At 34.6% G+C, this 15,586-nt stretch overlaps 1 protein-coding gene across 7 annotated transcripts in view; it reads right to left on the bottom strand.

The window, feature by feature from the left end:
- Positions 1-15,586, bottom strand: part of COP1 (COP1 E3 ubiquitin ligase) — a 268,166-nt gene that overhangs the window by 161,826 nt on the left and 90,754 nt on the right. For all 7 annotated transcript variants that reach the window (XM_060132901.1, XM_060132909.1, XM_060132916.1 and 4 more), the window contains one exon: positions 6,041-6,098. In XM_060132901.1, coding sequence (XP_059988884.1) covers positions 6,041-6,098 — 58 coding nt within the window. The remainder of the gene's footprint in view (positions 1-6,040; positions 6,099-15,586) is intronic.

Raw genomic sequence — 15,586 nt, 5'->3', positions numbered from 1 at the left:
TCCCTAACACCATGCACAAAAATAAACTCAAAATGGATTAGAGACCTAAATGTAAGACCAGACACTATAAAACTCTTAGAGGAAAACATAGGAAGAACACTGTTTGTCATAAATCACAGCACGATCTTTTTTGATCCACCTCCGACAGTAATGGAAATAAAAACGAATTAAACAAATGGGACCTAATGAAACTTAAAAGCTTTTGCAAAGCAAACTATAAACAAGATGCGAAGACAACCCTCAGAATGGGAGAAAATATTTGCAAATGAATCAACAAAGGATTAATCTCCAAAATATATAAACAGCTCATGCAGCTGAATATTAAAAAAACAAACAACCCAATCCAAAATGGGCAGAAGACCAAAATAGACATTTCTCCAAAGAAGACATACAGATCGTCAAGAAGCACATGAAAAGCTGCTCAACATCATTAATTGTTAGAGAAATGCAAATCAAAACTACAATGAGGTATCACCTCACACCAGTTAGAATGAGCATCATCAGAAAATGTACAAACAACAAATGCTGGAGAGGGTGTGGAGAAAAGGGAACCCTCTTGCACTGTTGCAAGGTGGGATGTAAACTGATACAGCCACTATGGAGAACAGTACGGAGGTTCCTTAGAAAACTAAAAATAGAATTACCATATGATCCAGCAATCCCACTACTGGGCATACATCCAGAGAAAACCATAATTCAAAAAGACACATGCATCCCAATGTTCATTGCAGCACTATTTACAACAGCCAGGACATGGAAGCAACCTAAATGCCCATTGACAGACAAATGGATAAAGAAGATGTAGTATATATATACAATGGAATATTACTCAGCCATAAAAAGGAACGAAATTGGGTCATTTGTTGAGATGTGGATGGATCTAGAGACTGTCATACAGAGTGAAGTAAGTCAGAAGGAGAAAAAAGATCATATATTAATGCATATTAGTGGAAACTAGAAAAATGGTACAGATGAACTGGTTTGCAGGGCAGAAATAGATACACAGATGAGGAGAACAAACGTATGGATACCAAGGTGGGAACGTGCCGGGGGGGGGGGGGTGGGTGGTGGTGGTGGGATGAAGTGGGAGATTGCAATTGACATATATACACTAACATGTATAATGGATAAAATGGATAACTAGTGAGAACCTGCTCTATAAAAAAATAAACTAAAATTCAAGAAAAAAGTCTTCCCTTTCACCACTGATCTGCATATCCACCTTCACCATAGGGTAAACTCTTCATTACCTTCCTGTTAGAGTTTACATTTTTTATTGTGCCCGTTTTGTTACAGCAGTCTTAGAATACATTATAATAACTTAATGGGTAAATGCCCTTGTAATTATTATACCTCCGCAGCATTCATTCTATAAATAATCATTAAAGTCAATTGGTCACACTCTCTACTGACCTTTAAAAAATATTGAGGATTTTTAACTGGAATCACATTAAGTTATGGTTATTGGTCTATTCAAAATGTTTAACAATTGCTTTAACCTATTTTAATATTTTTTATTTTCCTTGAAATTTATACATTTTATTAAGACTGCTATTTTTACTAATATGCATCAGCACTAAGTTATTTTAATCTACTCAATATTATAATAGCCAATTTCAATTATATATTGTAACATACAGGATCTTTTTTTATTTCTCTCTACATTTGCCGCCTTAAGTTTTTCCCAGTGTCTTGAGTTCAATGCCTAGTTCATTTATTTTTATTTGCATCTAAAAATGAATTCATTTAATGATACAATTTTTAGGAAAATTCTGACCAAAATTTCATAAATTTTGATATATAATATTTTCACTAGCATTATTTTCTGAATTGTTTTGTAGCAACGTCTGTATACTCTTTGACACAAAGGTATTAAGAGAAGTATTTAGTTTTCTCTCTTCCAGATTGTCTAAGTAGTTATTTATTTGAGGTTCTGATTCAGAGAATGTAGATGGTACAATTTATTGTTTCAGAATCAATCCAGTTTTCTAAATGCTCTAAGATTACTATAAATAATGTATATCCCTTGATGCAAAGTATAAAGTGAGACAAGTACCTATTAAACCAAGTTTGACTCATCTCAAACAAAGAAAAAATCCCATGTCTTTATAATGACATAAGAAAATCATGCACCAAAGTGGCCTCTGTCATGGTTCTTACCTCATTTCTATCTTTCTCCTCCTTCCTCATTCCTCTCCAGTCATACTGGACTTCTGGACTGTGTCTGGCATTCTTGTACCTTAAGGCTCATGTACTTATTTTCACTCAGCCTAGATCTTCCCGGAGATATTCACATAGCTTGCTCCCTCACCTCCTCTTTGTTCAAAGGTAATCTATTCTTATTACTATTAGTATCACTCCAACTAGACTGTAAGTTTGGCTACAACATAAATTTTTGTCTGTTTTGTTTTTGTTCAATAACCAGAGCCTATAATAGTGTCTGGTAAATAGGAGGTATTCAAAAAAACTTTTGGTTGAATAAATTAATATTTAAAAGCACCTGCCCTGAAGCCATAATGCCTGAGTTAAAATCTCTGCTATATTACCTTGGGCAACCTCCTCAACTTCTCTTTGCCCTAGTTTCCTCCTCAATAAAATAGAAAATAATAGTAATAGTACTTATCTCATAGTGAAATTCTAAGAATTAAAGTAGTTAATACATGTAAAGTACATTGAGCAATGTCCATGAATAGTAAATGCAAAATAAATGTTACCTAAATACTTTTGTTTCTACTTCAATTACTTCTTGAATTATACAGTAGGCCCTCCATATCCGCACGTTCTGCATCTACAAATTCAATCAAATGCAGACAAAAAAAATCCACACGCCACCCTCCCCCCAAAAAAGAAGAAGAAATTCCAGGAAGTTCCAAAAAGCAAAACGAATTTGCAGCTGCACTGGCAACTATTTACACAGTATTCACATTGTATTTAAAACTTTTTATATAGCATTTACATTATATTAGTTATTACAAGTAATCCAGAGATGACAAAGTATATAGGCGGATGTGATACCCAGGTTATATGCAAATATACACCAATTTATCCAAGGATTTGAGCAACCTTGGATTTTGGTACCTGCAGGGCTTCCTGGAACCAATCCCCCATGGATACTGAAGGATGACTATACCTTAAAATCTCTTACCATGTTTAACTTTTAATCAATTTTTGAAAATTTCTAATAGGTTTTGCTTTATATAAATACCAATGCTTTAGATTATGTCACACAAATTACTATTTTGTGGGATTATACCTTTCATTATGTGAAAACCTGTATCTGTCTTCTATGATTTTTTCCTTGAGTTCTACTTTGGTCTACTCTTCTTTCCTTTTTTGTTGTTTGTTTGTTTTTGTTGTATTCCTTACCATTCTTATATTTGCCAGGCTTATCCTCAACTACTCCTTTGTTTTCAAGTCTTTCTGTGTCAATCTGTTTTAAGTCTGTCTCTTCTAAAGAGTATACCTAGAAATGAAGCCTAAGGATTTCGGCACCATATGTCATATTAGTTCTGTCCCATAAGCACTAGTAGGTTTTCCTCCTCAGCAACTTCCCTGTCCTCCAGCAGATAATAAGGTTGTAGTCTCCTGAGAGACCCAGACTACTTCATCCAAAAGCACACTTTTACTCTGCATACAGTGACTCATATGTTAGGTGGACTTCCTAAGTATTCTTTTTATCTTTACAAATTCTTTTTAAGTTTTCAGTGTGAGAATAGCAATATGTCAATGGGATTTCTAGTGGGTGGAGGTTGGAGGGATTACATTGGCTTAGTGTACAATCTCAAACCAGAAGTCTCCTTTATTATATGCAAACAGTAAAAATTTAAAAAAAAACAACTATTCTGATTGCTTTTTTTTTCTATTCAATTTCTATTATTTCTAGCTTATGGAATTTGCTAGAAATTCCAAATCAATGTTCTATAAATGGCAATAGTAGAAAATCTTCTCTGTTCCTCTATGTAGACTTTGTCAAAGCCCTCCAGCCAAAGACCAATAGGAACACACCTGTAGTTGAACAAATTTTATTATTGCTCATTGCAACAAAGAATACAGCACACTACAGGTTAAGGTAAGAGGATGTTACAAACTACTTATAGGATATAGGCCCATGTTAAGTGATTTGGGGGAGGGTTCAAGGAAGTAAGGCTTTGCTCTAGATTGGACACTATCAAGAAGTGGGGATAATTCTGTGATTGAGTACCTTAATATATCTTACCTAGACAAACAGAAAACTACAGTGAGACTAAAGTTGTCATTAGTAAAGAAACAGCAACTGCTCATATTAGCCATGATGGAGGTGTGTTTGGTATTTTATGTGGCTTACACAGTGACTTCTTTTTGTATGTGCTTAATAAATTTATGAAGTGATCTCGGTTTTTGCTTCATTTCATCACCGTCCCAGAGTGACTATGTCTGATGTTGATGTTCTGTGAGATTATGTTTAAAAGGAGAACATCAAGGCCCAGCTGTGAATGCCAAGTTTGTTTCCAGATTCAGAGACTGCTTTTCCTGTTCAAGTTCTTAAGGATGTTTCAATTTAATTCTTTTTTTTTCTTTTCTTTTTTTTCAATTTAATTCTTAAAAATTTCTCCTGATATATCCCATTGTCTTATTAAAAAAACACCTAGGGCTTCCCTGGTGGCGCAGTGGTTGAGAGTCCGCCTGCCGATGCAGGGGACACGGGTTCGTGCCCCAGTCCGGGAAGATCCCACATGCCGCGGAGCAGCTGGGCCCGTGAGCCATGGCCGCTGAGCCTGCGCATCCGGAGCCTGTGCTCCGCAACGGGAGAGGCCACAACAGTGAGAGGCCCGTGTACCGAAAAAAAAGAAAAAAAAAAAAAAAACACCTAGATCTGGTGTTTTCATGGCTGTTCAGAAACAGATACAAACCAATCTATAAACTTACTATAAAAAAACAACAGGCCAAATCCAAGCATGCAGTTGAAGATAACACAGGATATACAGAGTAGTTATACAAACTAACCATAAAAGTAATAGAGGCAGTTATTTAAGTAGTGGGGAAAGAAAAACACAAATAAAAGCTGTATGATCCGAAAGAATTTTCTTTCCACTTTGATAAAAATAACTGCACTATTACATAAAATGAATATACAAATGAACATGCCTCATTTGAATGCCTTATGTTTTTTTTCCTTTTAAGGAAAACAGGATATTATAAAGGATAGTGGAAGGACAATTTGTAAAATCTGAGTAAGATACAGGGATTAGATAATAGCACCATATCAACACTAACTTCTTGAATTTTAAAGTTATACTGTGATTACATAGGACAATATCCTTGTTTTTAAGGAAATATACACTGGGGTATTTAGAGATAAAGGAACATTATGTCTGAACCCTGCTCAAACATCCAAAGAAAAAATTTTATGTGTGTATATATAAAAGAGAGACAGAATGAGAATGATAAAGCAAATGTGATCAAATGTTAACATCTGGATAATCTGCATACAGAATATAAAGGAATTATTTTTTACCATTCTTGTAACTTCTAAGTCTGAAGTTATTTCAATGTGAAAAGTTTAAAAAAAAAAAAGTCTGGCCTCAAAATTATATTTGACAAATATCAACATCCCCAAGTCAGAGATGAAGACAGTAAAAATCAAAATAATCATACAATTAATTAAAGAAAAGGAGAAGCCAGAGTCTATTTTACTCAAGCCTGTAGTTTACTTTCCACAGAAAAGCTACATGTTAAAACATAATAATGGGTAATTCATCAATAAATTACAACTTTCTTATCTGAGAGAAACAATGCCCTGATTACTCATAATTTCCTCTTATGGTATTTCCTTCCTCTCAAGGTCTGATGTTACCAGTATATTAAAAAAAAATTTAAACTCAGTGATGAGCAAATATATATCTGATTATGTATCAGAGCTATTCAAGTCCTAATCAATGCCACAGCATTCAAAACAGCTGTCTTTATGACAGGACATTCCAGTAAACTCATCTGTGATTTTACAACTCAGGTGATTATATTTATGGTACCACTGTAACGTACTGTTAGATGTATCATTTACCTGAGAACTGCCACTGAAACCTGGAGGTTGGCTGTATTCTGTGGAATCAATAATACTACTGCAAAATGAAGAAAGAAAAATGTGATTTCAGTTTTTACATTCTCTTAGCAACAGAAAAAGTAAATCTAAAATATATCATATATAAATCCAATATTTCTAATTTCTAAGCAAATATTTATTACCAATAATTTAATTAGACATCAAATAAATACATATCCCATAAACAAAAAAATTAGTAAATATTTAAACAACTTACCCCTTCATCCCACCACCTTAAATATACCCACCTTGAAAGAATGTCAGTAGGGAATAATCATAAGATAGGTGTATATACAGAAGTATTTCCTACAATTTCATTTTCAGATAGGTTAATATGTTTGAACTCTAAGGAAAAGAGGACTTAGAATATTGGGAAAAGAGCACAAGCATGCAATCAAAAGCTATGGTTAACAGATCCTGTTATGACACTAGAGCTAGTACCCTTGGACAAATACCTTATAATAACTGTTTCCTTAACTGAAAAGTGAGATGAGTGGAGACTAGCTATCTCTAGCTATATCTAGAGTCCCTTCAAGCTCCAAAATGTTATGATAATCACCTCACGTGAAAGAAAACTATCAAAGGAATGGAAGAAATGGTAAAATACCAATAATCTTTCTTTCATAACCCAAAATCTATATTCTAATTACCTCTGCCCTAGTGGAACAGAATCTACTTTCTCCATTGGTTCTTTCTATTTGATTATATATATTCTCTGTGCATTTTCCTACCTAACCCTAGAAAAACCTCTAGAAGTCCCGACTAGCTTTTCTTTCTAAGAGTTCCATCTTACCATATCTATCTTATCACGTCACTCTTACCTCCCTCCCTTCTTTAAATAAATTAGCTTATGAAGACTATTAACACCTGAAAATGATATAACTTCTACATCAACCATGATAGATCAACAGTTTTTTACATTTTTAAAAATTCTTCCCTATTTCTACTATAGAAATGTTTATATTTTTGTCTACCCTAATGAAATTTAAGCAATTAAGTATACTAATTTCAGTGTGTCTCTTTACATAAATATACAAAATCATTATTCACTTTAGTACTCAAATAATCACAAAGGTTATAATATGAGAGGCACTCTTAAGAGTACAGAGTGGGTTTGAATTTCACTTGTTAGCAGCTAAATGACTCTGGGCAAGTTATTGATCTTATTTGGCTGCTAGCTTCTCCATCTGCTAAATGAGTAAGATACTTCAGAGAGGTATAAGATTTAGTTAAGTGGGTTAATTTCTCAGTACAATGCCAAAAAACGGTAGATGTTCAATAAATTTTACCCTCTATGAATAAAATTCATCAATAGCATACAAACTTATGCTTTCAAAAATATAATAAGTGAGATGCAACTGCCTTCACAGTAGTCTTTTTTTATAAAGCAATACATAATAATAGATATTCAGTGATCTTAACCATTCCTATAGTAAGACTTATGTAAGAAAGACCCTTCAAAGCACTTATACTACAAATTAAAGAATTAACACAATCTTGTAATGAATTTCTTTTGATGAAATGTAACCAATGCTCACTTTCCTTGCACAGAGTCATGAACTGGTATGACAGGATCACACGCTATTTTCAGTATACTCTAACCAGGGACTAACAGGGCTAAAAATGAAGAAATGTCATGCATTCAAAAATCTCTGTTCCTCGGTCAGAATGGCCATCATCAAAAAATCTAGAAACAATAAAGGCTGGAGAGGATCTGGAGAAAAGGGAACCCTCTTGCACTGTTGGTAGAAATGTAAATTGATACAGTCACTATGGAGAACAGTATGGAGGTTTCTTAAAAAACTAAAAATAGAACTACCATAAGACCCAGCAATCCCACTACTGGGCATATACCCTGAGAAAACCATAATTCAAAAAGAGACGTGTACCACAATGTTCACTGCAGCACTATTTACAACAGTGCAGGACATGGAAGCAACCTAAGTGTCCATCGACAGATGAATGGATAAAGAAGATGTGGCACATATATACAATGTGGCAATAGATGTGGCAATGTGGCAAAGATGTGGCAATATATACAATATTACTCAAGAAATGAAACTGAGTTATTTGTAGTGAGGTGGATGGACCTAGAGTCTGTCATACAGAATGAAGTAAGTCAGAAAGAGAAAAACAAATACCGTATGCTAACACATATATATGGAATCTAAAAAACAAAAAAAAAGGTTCTAATGAACCTAGGGGCAGGACAGGAATAAAGATGCAAACGTAGAGAATGGACTTGAGGACATGGGGAGGGGGAAGGGTAAGCTGGGTCAAAGTGAGAGAGTAACATTGACATATATACACTACCAAATGTAAAACAGATAGCAAGTGGGAAACAGCTGCATAGCACAGGGAGATCAGCTGGGTGCTTTGTGACCACGTAGAGGGGTGGGATAGGGCAGGTGGGAGGGAGACGCAAGAGGGAGGGTATATGGAGATATATGTATGCATATGGCTGATTCACTTTGTTATACAGCAGAAACTAACACAACATTAAAGCAATTATACTCCAATAAAGATGTTAAAAAAAAAATCTGTGTTCCTTCCACTAATGAAACCCAATTCCCTATTATCTGTATAAACATTAATAAAATTATGAAGTTGCACATTTAGAGGTTGATAGAACAGAACTATTTCTAGATATGATTATTTTATGGTGTTATAATTCAGACTTCTTTGACTGCAGGCTGGAACAATGATATTGATATATCAGTGTATATAGTGAGATAACATTGCATTTCAAATACATGTTTAAAAATAGTACTCATCAGATTGTTGAAGGTATTGAAATTACAGGTTTTAAATAGTATTTTATTAATAATAACTGCAGAGTTTGAAATTTATTTTATTTCAGATCTTAATCTTATTCACTAAGGAAATTTATTATTGCATATACAACCGCAACAGAAGCAATCTGAAAAAATAAATCCCTTTAATTCTGCTTTTTAAAATGTGTGTGTGTGTGTGTGTGTGTGTGTGTGTGTGTGTGTTTCTATGTGTGTATAAAGTAACATGATTAGAAGAGAATATTAGAAAGCACTGCCTGGGCTGGGTTCTCTTGATTCTGGTGCTATTCTACTGCTTATCTCTGAGTTAGCCACAATCCACAGATGGTAATGACAACAGCAGTATTAACAGCTATCATTTATTGAGCATTTACCATGCTGTAGGCACGGAGCTAAGTAATTTAAACTTCATAACTCAGGTAGACACTATTATCATTCCCATTTCTCAAGTGAGGAAACTCAGCCACTGACAGATTATACATTTGGCCCAAGTTAACAAAGTTAGTCAATAGCAGAGTTAGGATTCAAAGCCATGGAGTCAGGTTCTAGAGTCTACACTGAACCACCATGCTATGCTCCTTAGGCACATCACATTCTACAACTGAAGAGTGAGGAAATCCTGGATTAGCCCAACCCACTTCATAGACATAATTTAAGGAGAAAAGTGAAAAAAATGGCAACCTATAAATATGAGAGTCATCAATTATTTCAAATAAATGTCAAATAAATAACTTCAAATTATTTCAAATAAGTTACACAAATAAAGCCACCAAAAAATGGCAAGGGCAAGAAGAAAATTTCAAGATAGTAACTAAAACTGAGTTAGGAATAATACTCTTTATTCATGATGGGGAAAATAAGATGATAAAAAAATTCTTAATGTTCTTGCTGGTGACAATGAGGAGCTCAGCTAAAAACATATGAAAACTATACAGCTGTTAATCCAAGTTACAAGGGAAATTCACAGTTATGCAAGTAGATGTCACAAAACTACTTACTGTCAGTTAAATTATTTGCTTCCAAAAGCAAAGATATACTTTGTAATTAAAAGATAGACTTTTACAAATGAACTTATATACAAAACAGAAACAGACTCACAGACATAGAAAACAAATTTATGGTACCAAAGGGGAAATGGGGGGGACGGATAAATTAGGAGTTTGGGATTAAAAAATACACACCCCTATATATAAAATAGATAATCAAGAAGGACCTACTGTACAGCACAGGGAACTATACTATTTTGTAATGACCTATAAGGGAAAAGAATCTGAAAAAGAATATATATGTATATGTATTTATGTGTATATATACGTATTTATGTGTGTATTTGTGTATATACGTATATGTGTGTATTATGTGTATATATGTGCGCATGTGTGTATACATATATATATATAAAACTGAATCACTTTGCAGTACACCTGAAACTAACACAACACTGCAAATCAACTATCCTTCAATTAAAAAAAAAAAAGAAATAAAAAATATGTTTAAATAAATAATTTTTAAAAGACTGTTAACTCAGTTTCACATATAAGCTATATCTATAAAAGAATAGGAAGGTAAGAGAAAATTTTGATGCAAAATTCAATTGAAAATTAAGGTGAAATCTTTTCTTCTACAGTGTCTCGGACTCATTAGAATAGACAGTACTACTACTCATATTGTGGTATTTGTAAGAATTTCAACAAGATAGTACAACAAATTCTATACAAAAGATTTTATACAAATAAACATCAGTGATTAAAATGGCCTTTTCAGCAATATACAGTTTGGCTTTTAAAAATACTGGGCTTGGGACTTCCCTGGGGGTCCAGTGGTTAAGACTCCACGCTCCCAATGCAGGGGACCCAGGTTCGATCCCTGGTCAGGGAACTAGATCCCGAATGCCGCAACTAAGAACCTGCATGTCACAACTTAAAATCCCGCATGCCCTAACGAAGATCCTGCAACTGAGATCCGAAGCAGACAAATAAATAACTAAATAAATATTTCTTAAAATAATAATAAATAAATAATAAAATTAAACATATATATATATATATATATGGCTCAAAAAACTCACATAAAACCATATGATTATCTCAGATGCAGAGAAAACTTTCAACAAAATTCAACACCCATTTATGATAAACCCTCCAGAAAGTAGGCATAGAGGGAACTTACCTCAACATAATAAAGGTCATATATGACAAACCCACAGCCAACATTGTCCTCAATGGTGAAAAACTGAAACCATTTCCACTAAGACCAGGAACAAGACAAGGCTGCCCACTCTCACCACTCTCATTCAACATAGTTTTGGAAGTTTTAGCCACAGCAATCGGAGAACAAAAAAAGATAAAAGGAATCCAAATTGGAAAAGAAGAAGTAAGATGTCACTGTTTGCAGATGACATGACACTATACATAGAGAATCCTAAAGATGTTACTAGAAAACTACCAGAGCTAATCAATGAATCTGGTAAAGTAGCAGGATAAAATAATTAATGCACAGAAATGTCTTGCATTCCTATACACTAATGATGAAAAATCTGAAAGTGAAATCAAGAAAACACTCCCATTTACCACTGCAACAAAAAGAATAAAATACCTAGGAATAAACCTACTGAAGGAGACAAAAGACCTGTATGCAGAAAATTATAAGACACTGATGAAAGAAATTAAGGATGATACAAACAGATGGAGAGATTACCATGTTCTTGGATTGGAAGAATCAACATTGTGAAAATGACTATACTACCCAAAGCAATCTACAGATTCAATGCAATCCCTATCAAACTACCACTGGCATTTTTCACAGAACTAGAACAAAAAATTTCACAATTTGTATGGAAACACAAAAGACCCCAAATAGCCAAAGCAATCTTGAGAAAGAAAAATGAAGCTGGAGGAATCAGGCTCCCGGACTTCAGATTATACTTCAAAGCTACAGTAGTCAAGACAGTATGCTACTGGCACAAAAACAGAAATATAGATCAATGGAAGAGGACAGAAAGCCCAGAGATAAACCCACACACATATGGTCACCTTATTTTTGATAAAGGAGGCAAGAATATACAATGGAGAAAAGACAGCCTCTTCAATAAGTGGTGCTGGGAAAACTGGACAGCTACATGTAAAAGAATGAAATCAGAACACTCCCTAACACCATACACAAAAATAAACTCAAAATGGATTGAGACCTAAATGTAAGGCCAGACACGATCAAACTCTCAGAGGAAAACACAGGCAGAACACTCTATGACATAAATCACAGCAAGATCCTCTTTGACCCACTTCCTAGAGAAATGGAAATAAAAACAAAAATAAACAAATGGGACCTAATGAAACTTAAAAGGTTTTGTACAGCAAAGGAAACCATAACAAGACGAAAAGACAACCCTCAGGATGGGAGAAAGTATTTGCAAATGAAGCAACTGACAAAGGATTAATCTCCAAAATTTACAAGCAGCTCATGCAGCTCAATATCAAAAAAGCAAGCAACCTAATCCACAAGTGGGCAGAAGATGTAAACAGATGTTTCTCCAAAGAAGATATACAGATTGCCAACAAACACATGAAAGAATGCTCAACATCATTAATCATTAGAGAAATGCAAATCAAAACTACAATGAGATATCATCTCACACTGGTCAGAATGGCCATCATCAAAAAAATCTACAAACAATAAATACTGGAGAGGGTGTGGAGCAAAGGGAACCCTCTTGCACTGTTGGCGGGAATGTAAATTGATACAGCCACTATAGAGAACAGTATGGAGGTTCCTTAAAAAACTAAAAATCGAATTACCATACGATCCAGCAATTCTACTACTGGGCATATACCCTGAGAATACCATAACTCAAAAAGAATCATATACCACAATGTTCACTGCAGCTCTATTTACAATAGCCAGGACATGGAAGCAACCTAAGTGTCCACTGACAGATGAATGGATAAAGGATGTGGCACATATATACAATGGAATATTACTCCACCATAAAAAGAAACGAGATTGAGTTATTTGTAGTGAGGTGGATGGGCCTAGAGTCTGTCATACAGAGTGAAGTAAGTCACAAAGAGAAGAACAAATACCGTATGCTAACACATATATATGGAATCTAGAAAAAAAAAAGGTCATGAAGAACCTAGGGGCAAGATGGGAATAAAGACGCAGACCTACTAGAGAATGGACTTGATGACACGGGGAGGGGGAAGGGTAAGCTGGGACAAAGTGAGAGAGTGGCATGGACACATATACACTACCAAATGTAAAACTGATAGCTAGTGGGAAGCAGCCACATAGCACAGGGAGATCACCTCGGTGCTTTGTGACCACCTAGAGGGGTGGGATAGGGAGGGTGGAGGGAGGGAGATGCAAGAGGGAAGAGATATGGGGATATATGTATATGTATAACTGATTCACTTTGTTATAGAGCAGAAACTAACACACCATTTTAAAGCAATTATACTCCGATAAAGATGTTAAACAACAACAAAAAAGATTACAGAAAACTTCAATTCCTAAAACCCAAAACTATGAAAATCAAACACTTTTTGTAACTTTTTGAAGTGAAAACCTGACCTGAACAGATTTTGATATCGTTTATCTCACTGACTGCTAATATGCATGCTTCAATGCTGAAATATTAATGTGCTTGATTATATGGAACCGCGTTTTACTCCTCCTCCAGTATATGTAATATATGGCATATGTACTGTGTTACCTTTCTAAATTGCGGAGGGAAGGGTATGGGGGCAAGACATAACACCACATAATGAAACACATCTGACTCCAAAGGTTTCCCAAAAAGGTTATGAAAACCTATATATCATACAAGCTTTGGATTTACTTTGGGAACGTAAGGGTAGTTCAATAATAAAAACATTGGGCTCCAGAGTACGTATCTATGATCTTTAGGAAAAAGAGATTCAATTTATTCTTCAAAGAACAGAAGTTATCAGAGTATTTCAAATATCCAGGAAAAACTTCCTCCAACACCCTTTGTCCCCTTTTAATGGTAGATGGTTAGAAAGGGTTGTAGATATACAGTACATAGGAGGACTGTATGAACCTCATATTATGCTGCCTTTTAAAAGGTCTGTAATTCCATAATATTACTAAAGTTTAAAAAGAAAAGCAAAAGGGCAATTCATTTTAAAGTTTTCATTATAAGAGCTTCCTCAGGGAGAAACTTACTGCTGGCAGATGTGAAAAGCACATGTGACGGAAAATTTCTGAAAGATGGAGCAGGTCTGAATCTACTGCTTACTGCCTTTGGAAGTAAATAATTTGCTTGGTAGAATTTCAAAAACAGAATAATAAGCTCAAAAGAAAAAGACTGACAAAACTCATTTGTCTCCAATAAAGCTAATAAAAGTCCCAGTTTGTTAGGCTAAGTACTGCCTTTGACTCCATTATATTCTAACCACTTATCAATGAGTGGGAATAGTTGTAATAGTTACAATTTAGTTATAATTCACAGAGGAGAAATTTTTAATTATCAGATGATGTAACTGCCATAAATCTTAGTGTTACAAAAACCCAGGTCTCTGAAATCATCTCAGAAAAAGGTTTTAAAAACAAAGTAGAGGAAGCATTCCAAAAACAGCAACAAAAGATTCAAAGGTAGAGGATCTGAATGGGAAAAATATACTGGAACTTGGGTAGAGGAGAGACAGTAAACAGCAGAAACAGAAAATGGTGACAGGACATGAAATTTTATGCTTGCATTCAATTATTCTTACATCTAGGCTAGGGTTACAATGTATAGCTTTGGTTTTCCCAGCTTCTCCCATCCCTGACCTCCCAGAATCAAGGTACACCTATAATAAGCAAAGGGGTGAAAAGTTTCCTACATGACTCTAACTTGAAAGCACAAAAGGCCATAAGCAAGAGGGTCTAATCACAGTAATATGAATGGAATCAACAGGGAATGACTGGTAAATACCAATAATCTGCTTCCTTCCAAGAAACTTAATTTTAACTGTTTTGGCTCTCTCAAGCCCAGGAACATAACTCGAGGCATTTTTAAGACATTACAGAAGGATATGTAACTTTACAAAGTAGAGAGTAAATAGAAAATTTTACCCTATCTTCCCCAAAAATGAAATAAACTTAAGATAGTTATAAAACGTTAGTGTTGAATGTCAGAGCTTTCTTTTATGAAAAAGAAAATAAATATATCTTACTTAGAGATTTTTAAAACATGTCAGTAATACAGACATATTCACTACCCCCTAAACCAGTATTTACATATTTTTAAAGTATGATCCTCCAGGCCTACATGTGAATCTCAGGAACTCACCTCAGACCTAATGATCAGATTTCGGGGGTGGGGTTCAAAAATCTGCATGTCAAACAAGAGGTTTGGTTGATACTCATGCACATCGAAATCTGTCCTATTCACACCTCAGATTTCAGAATTAGAAAGGACTGGTAGTATCTTCATCAAGCAGTGACAATTACAGTTTATAACAAGAACCCAAAGATGTTTTTCAAAAATCCTGAAATACCTACTCATCAAACATAATTTAAATGTATTTTGATTATTTTAATTACTGGAATCAAAAAGTCTATTTATACCATATTTTAAGCAGAATAATTAATTTGACAGCATAACTTATTTTCCGTCCTTTATATAACCATGTGAGCAGAGTTCTAGGGTCTGTCATATTCACAACTGTATCTCCAGTGCCTAAAACTGTGTTTTATACATGCCTGATACACC

The sequence above is a fragment of the Lagenorhynchus albirostris genome, chromosome 2 (assembly GCF_949774975.1).
Source record: "Lagenorhynchus albirostris chromosome 2, mLagAlb1.1, whole genome shotgun sequence".
Classification (NCBI taxonomy): domain Eukaryota; kingdom Metazoa; phylum Chordata; class Mammalia; order Artiodactyla; family Delphinidae; genus Lagenorhynchus; species Lagenorhynchus albirostris.
The sequence above is the reverse complement of the archived record's forward strand: the minus strand, read 5'-3'. Positions and strand labels throughout refer to the sequence as shown.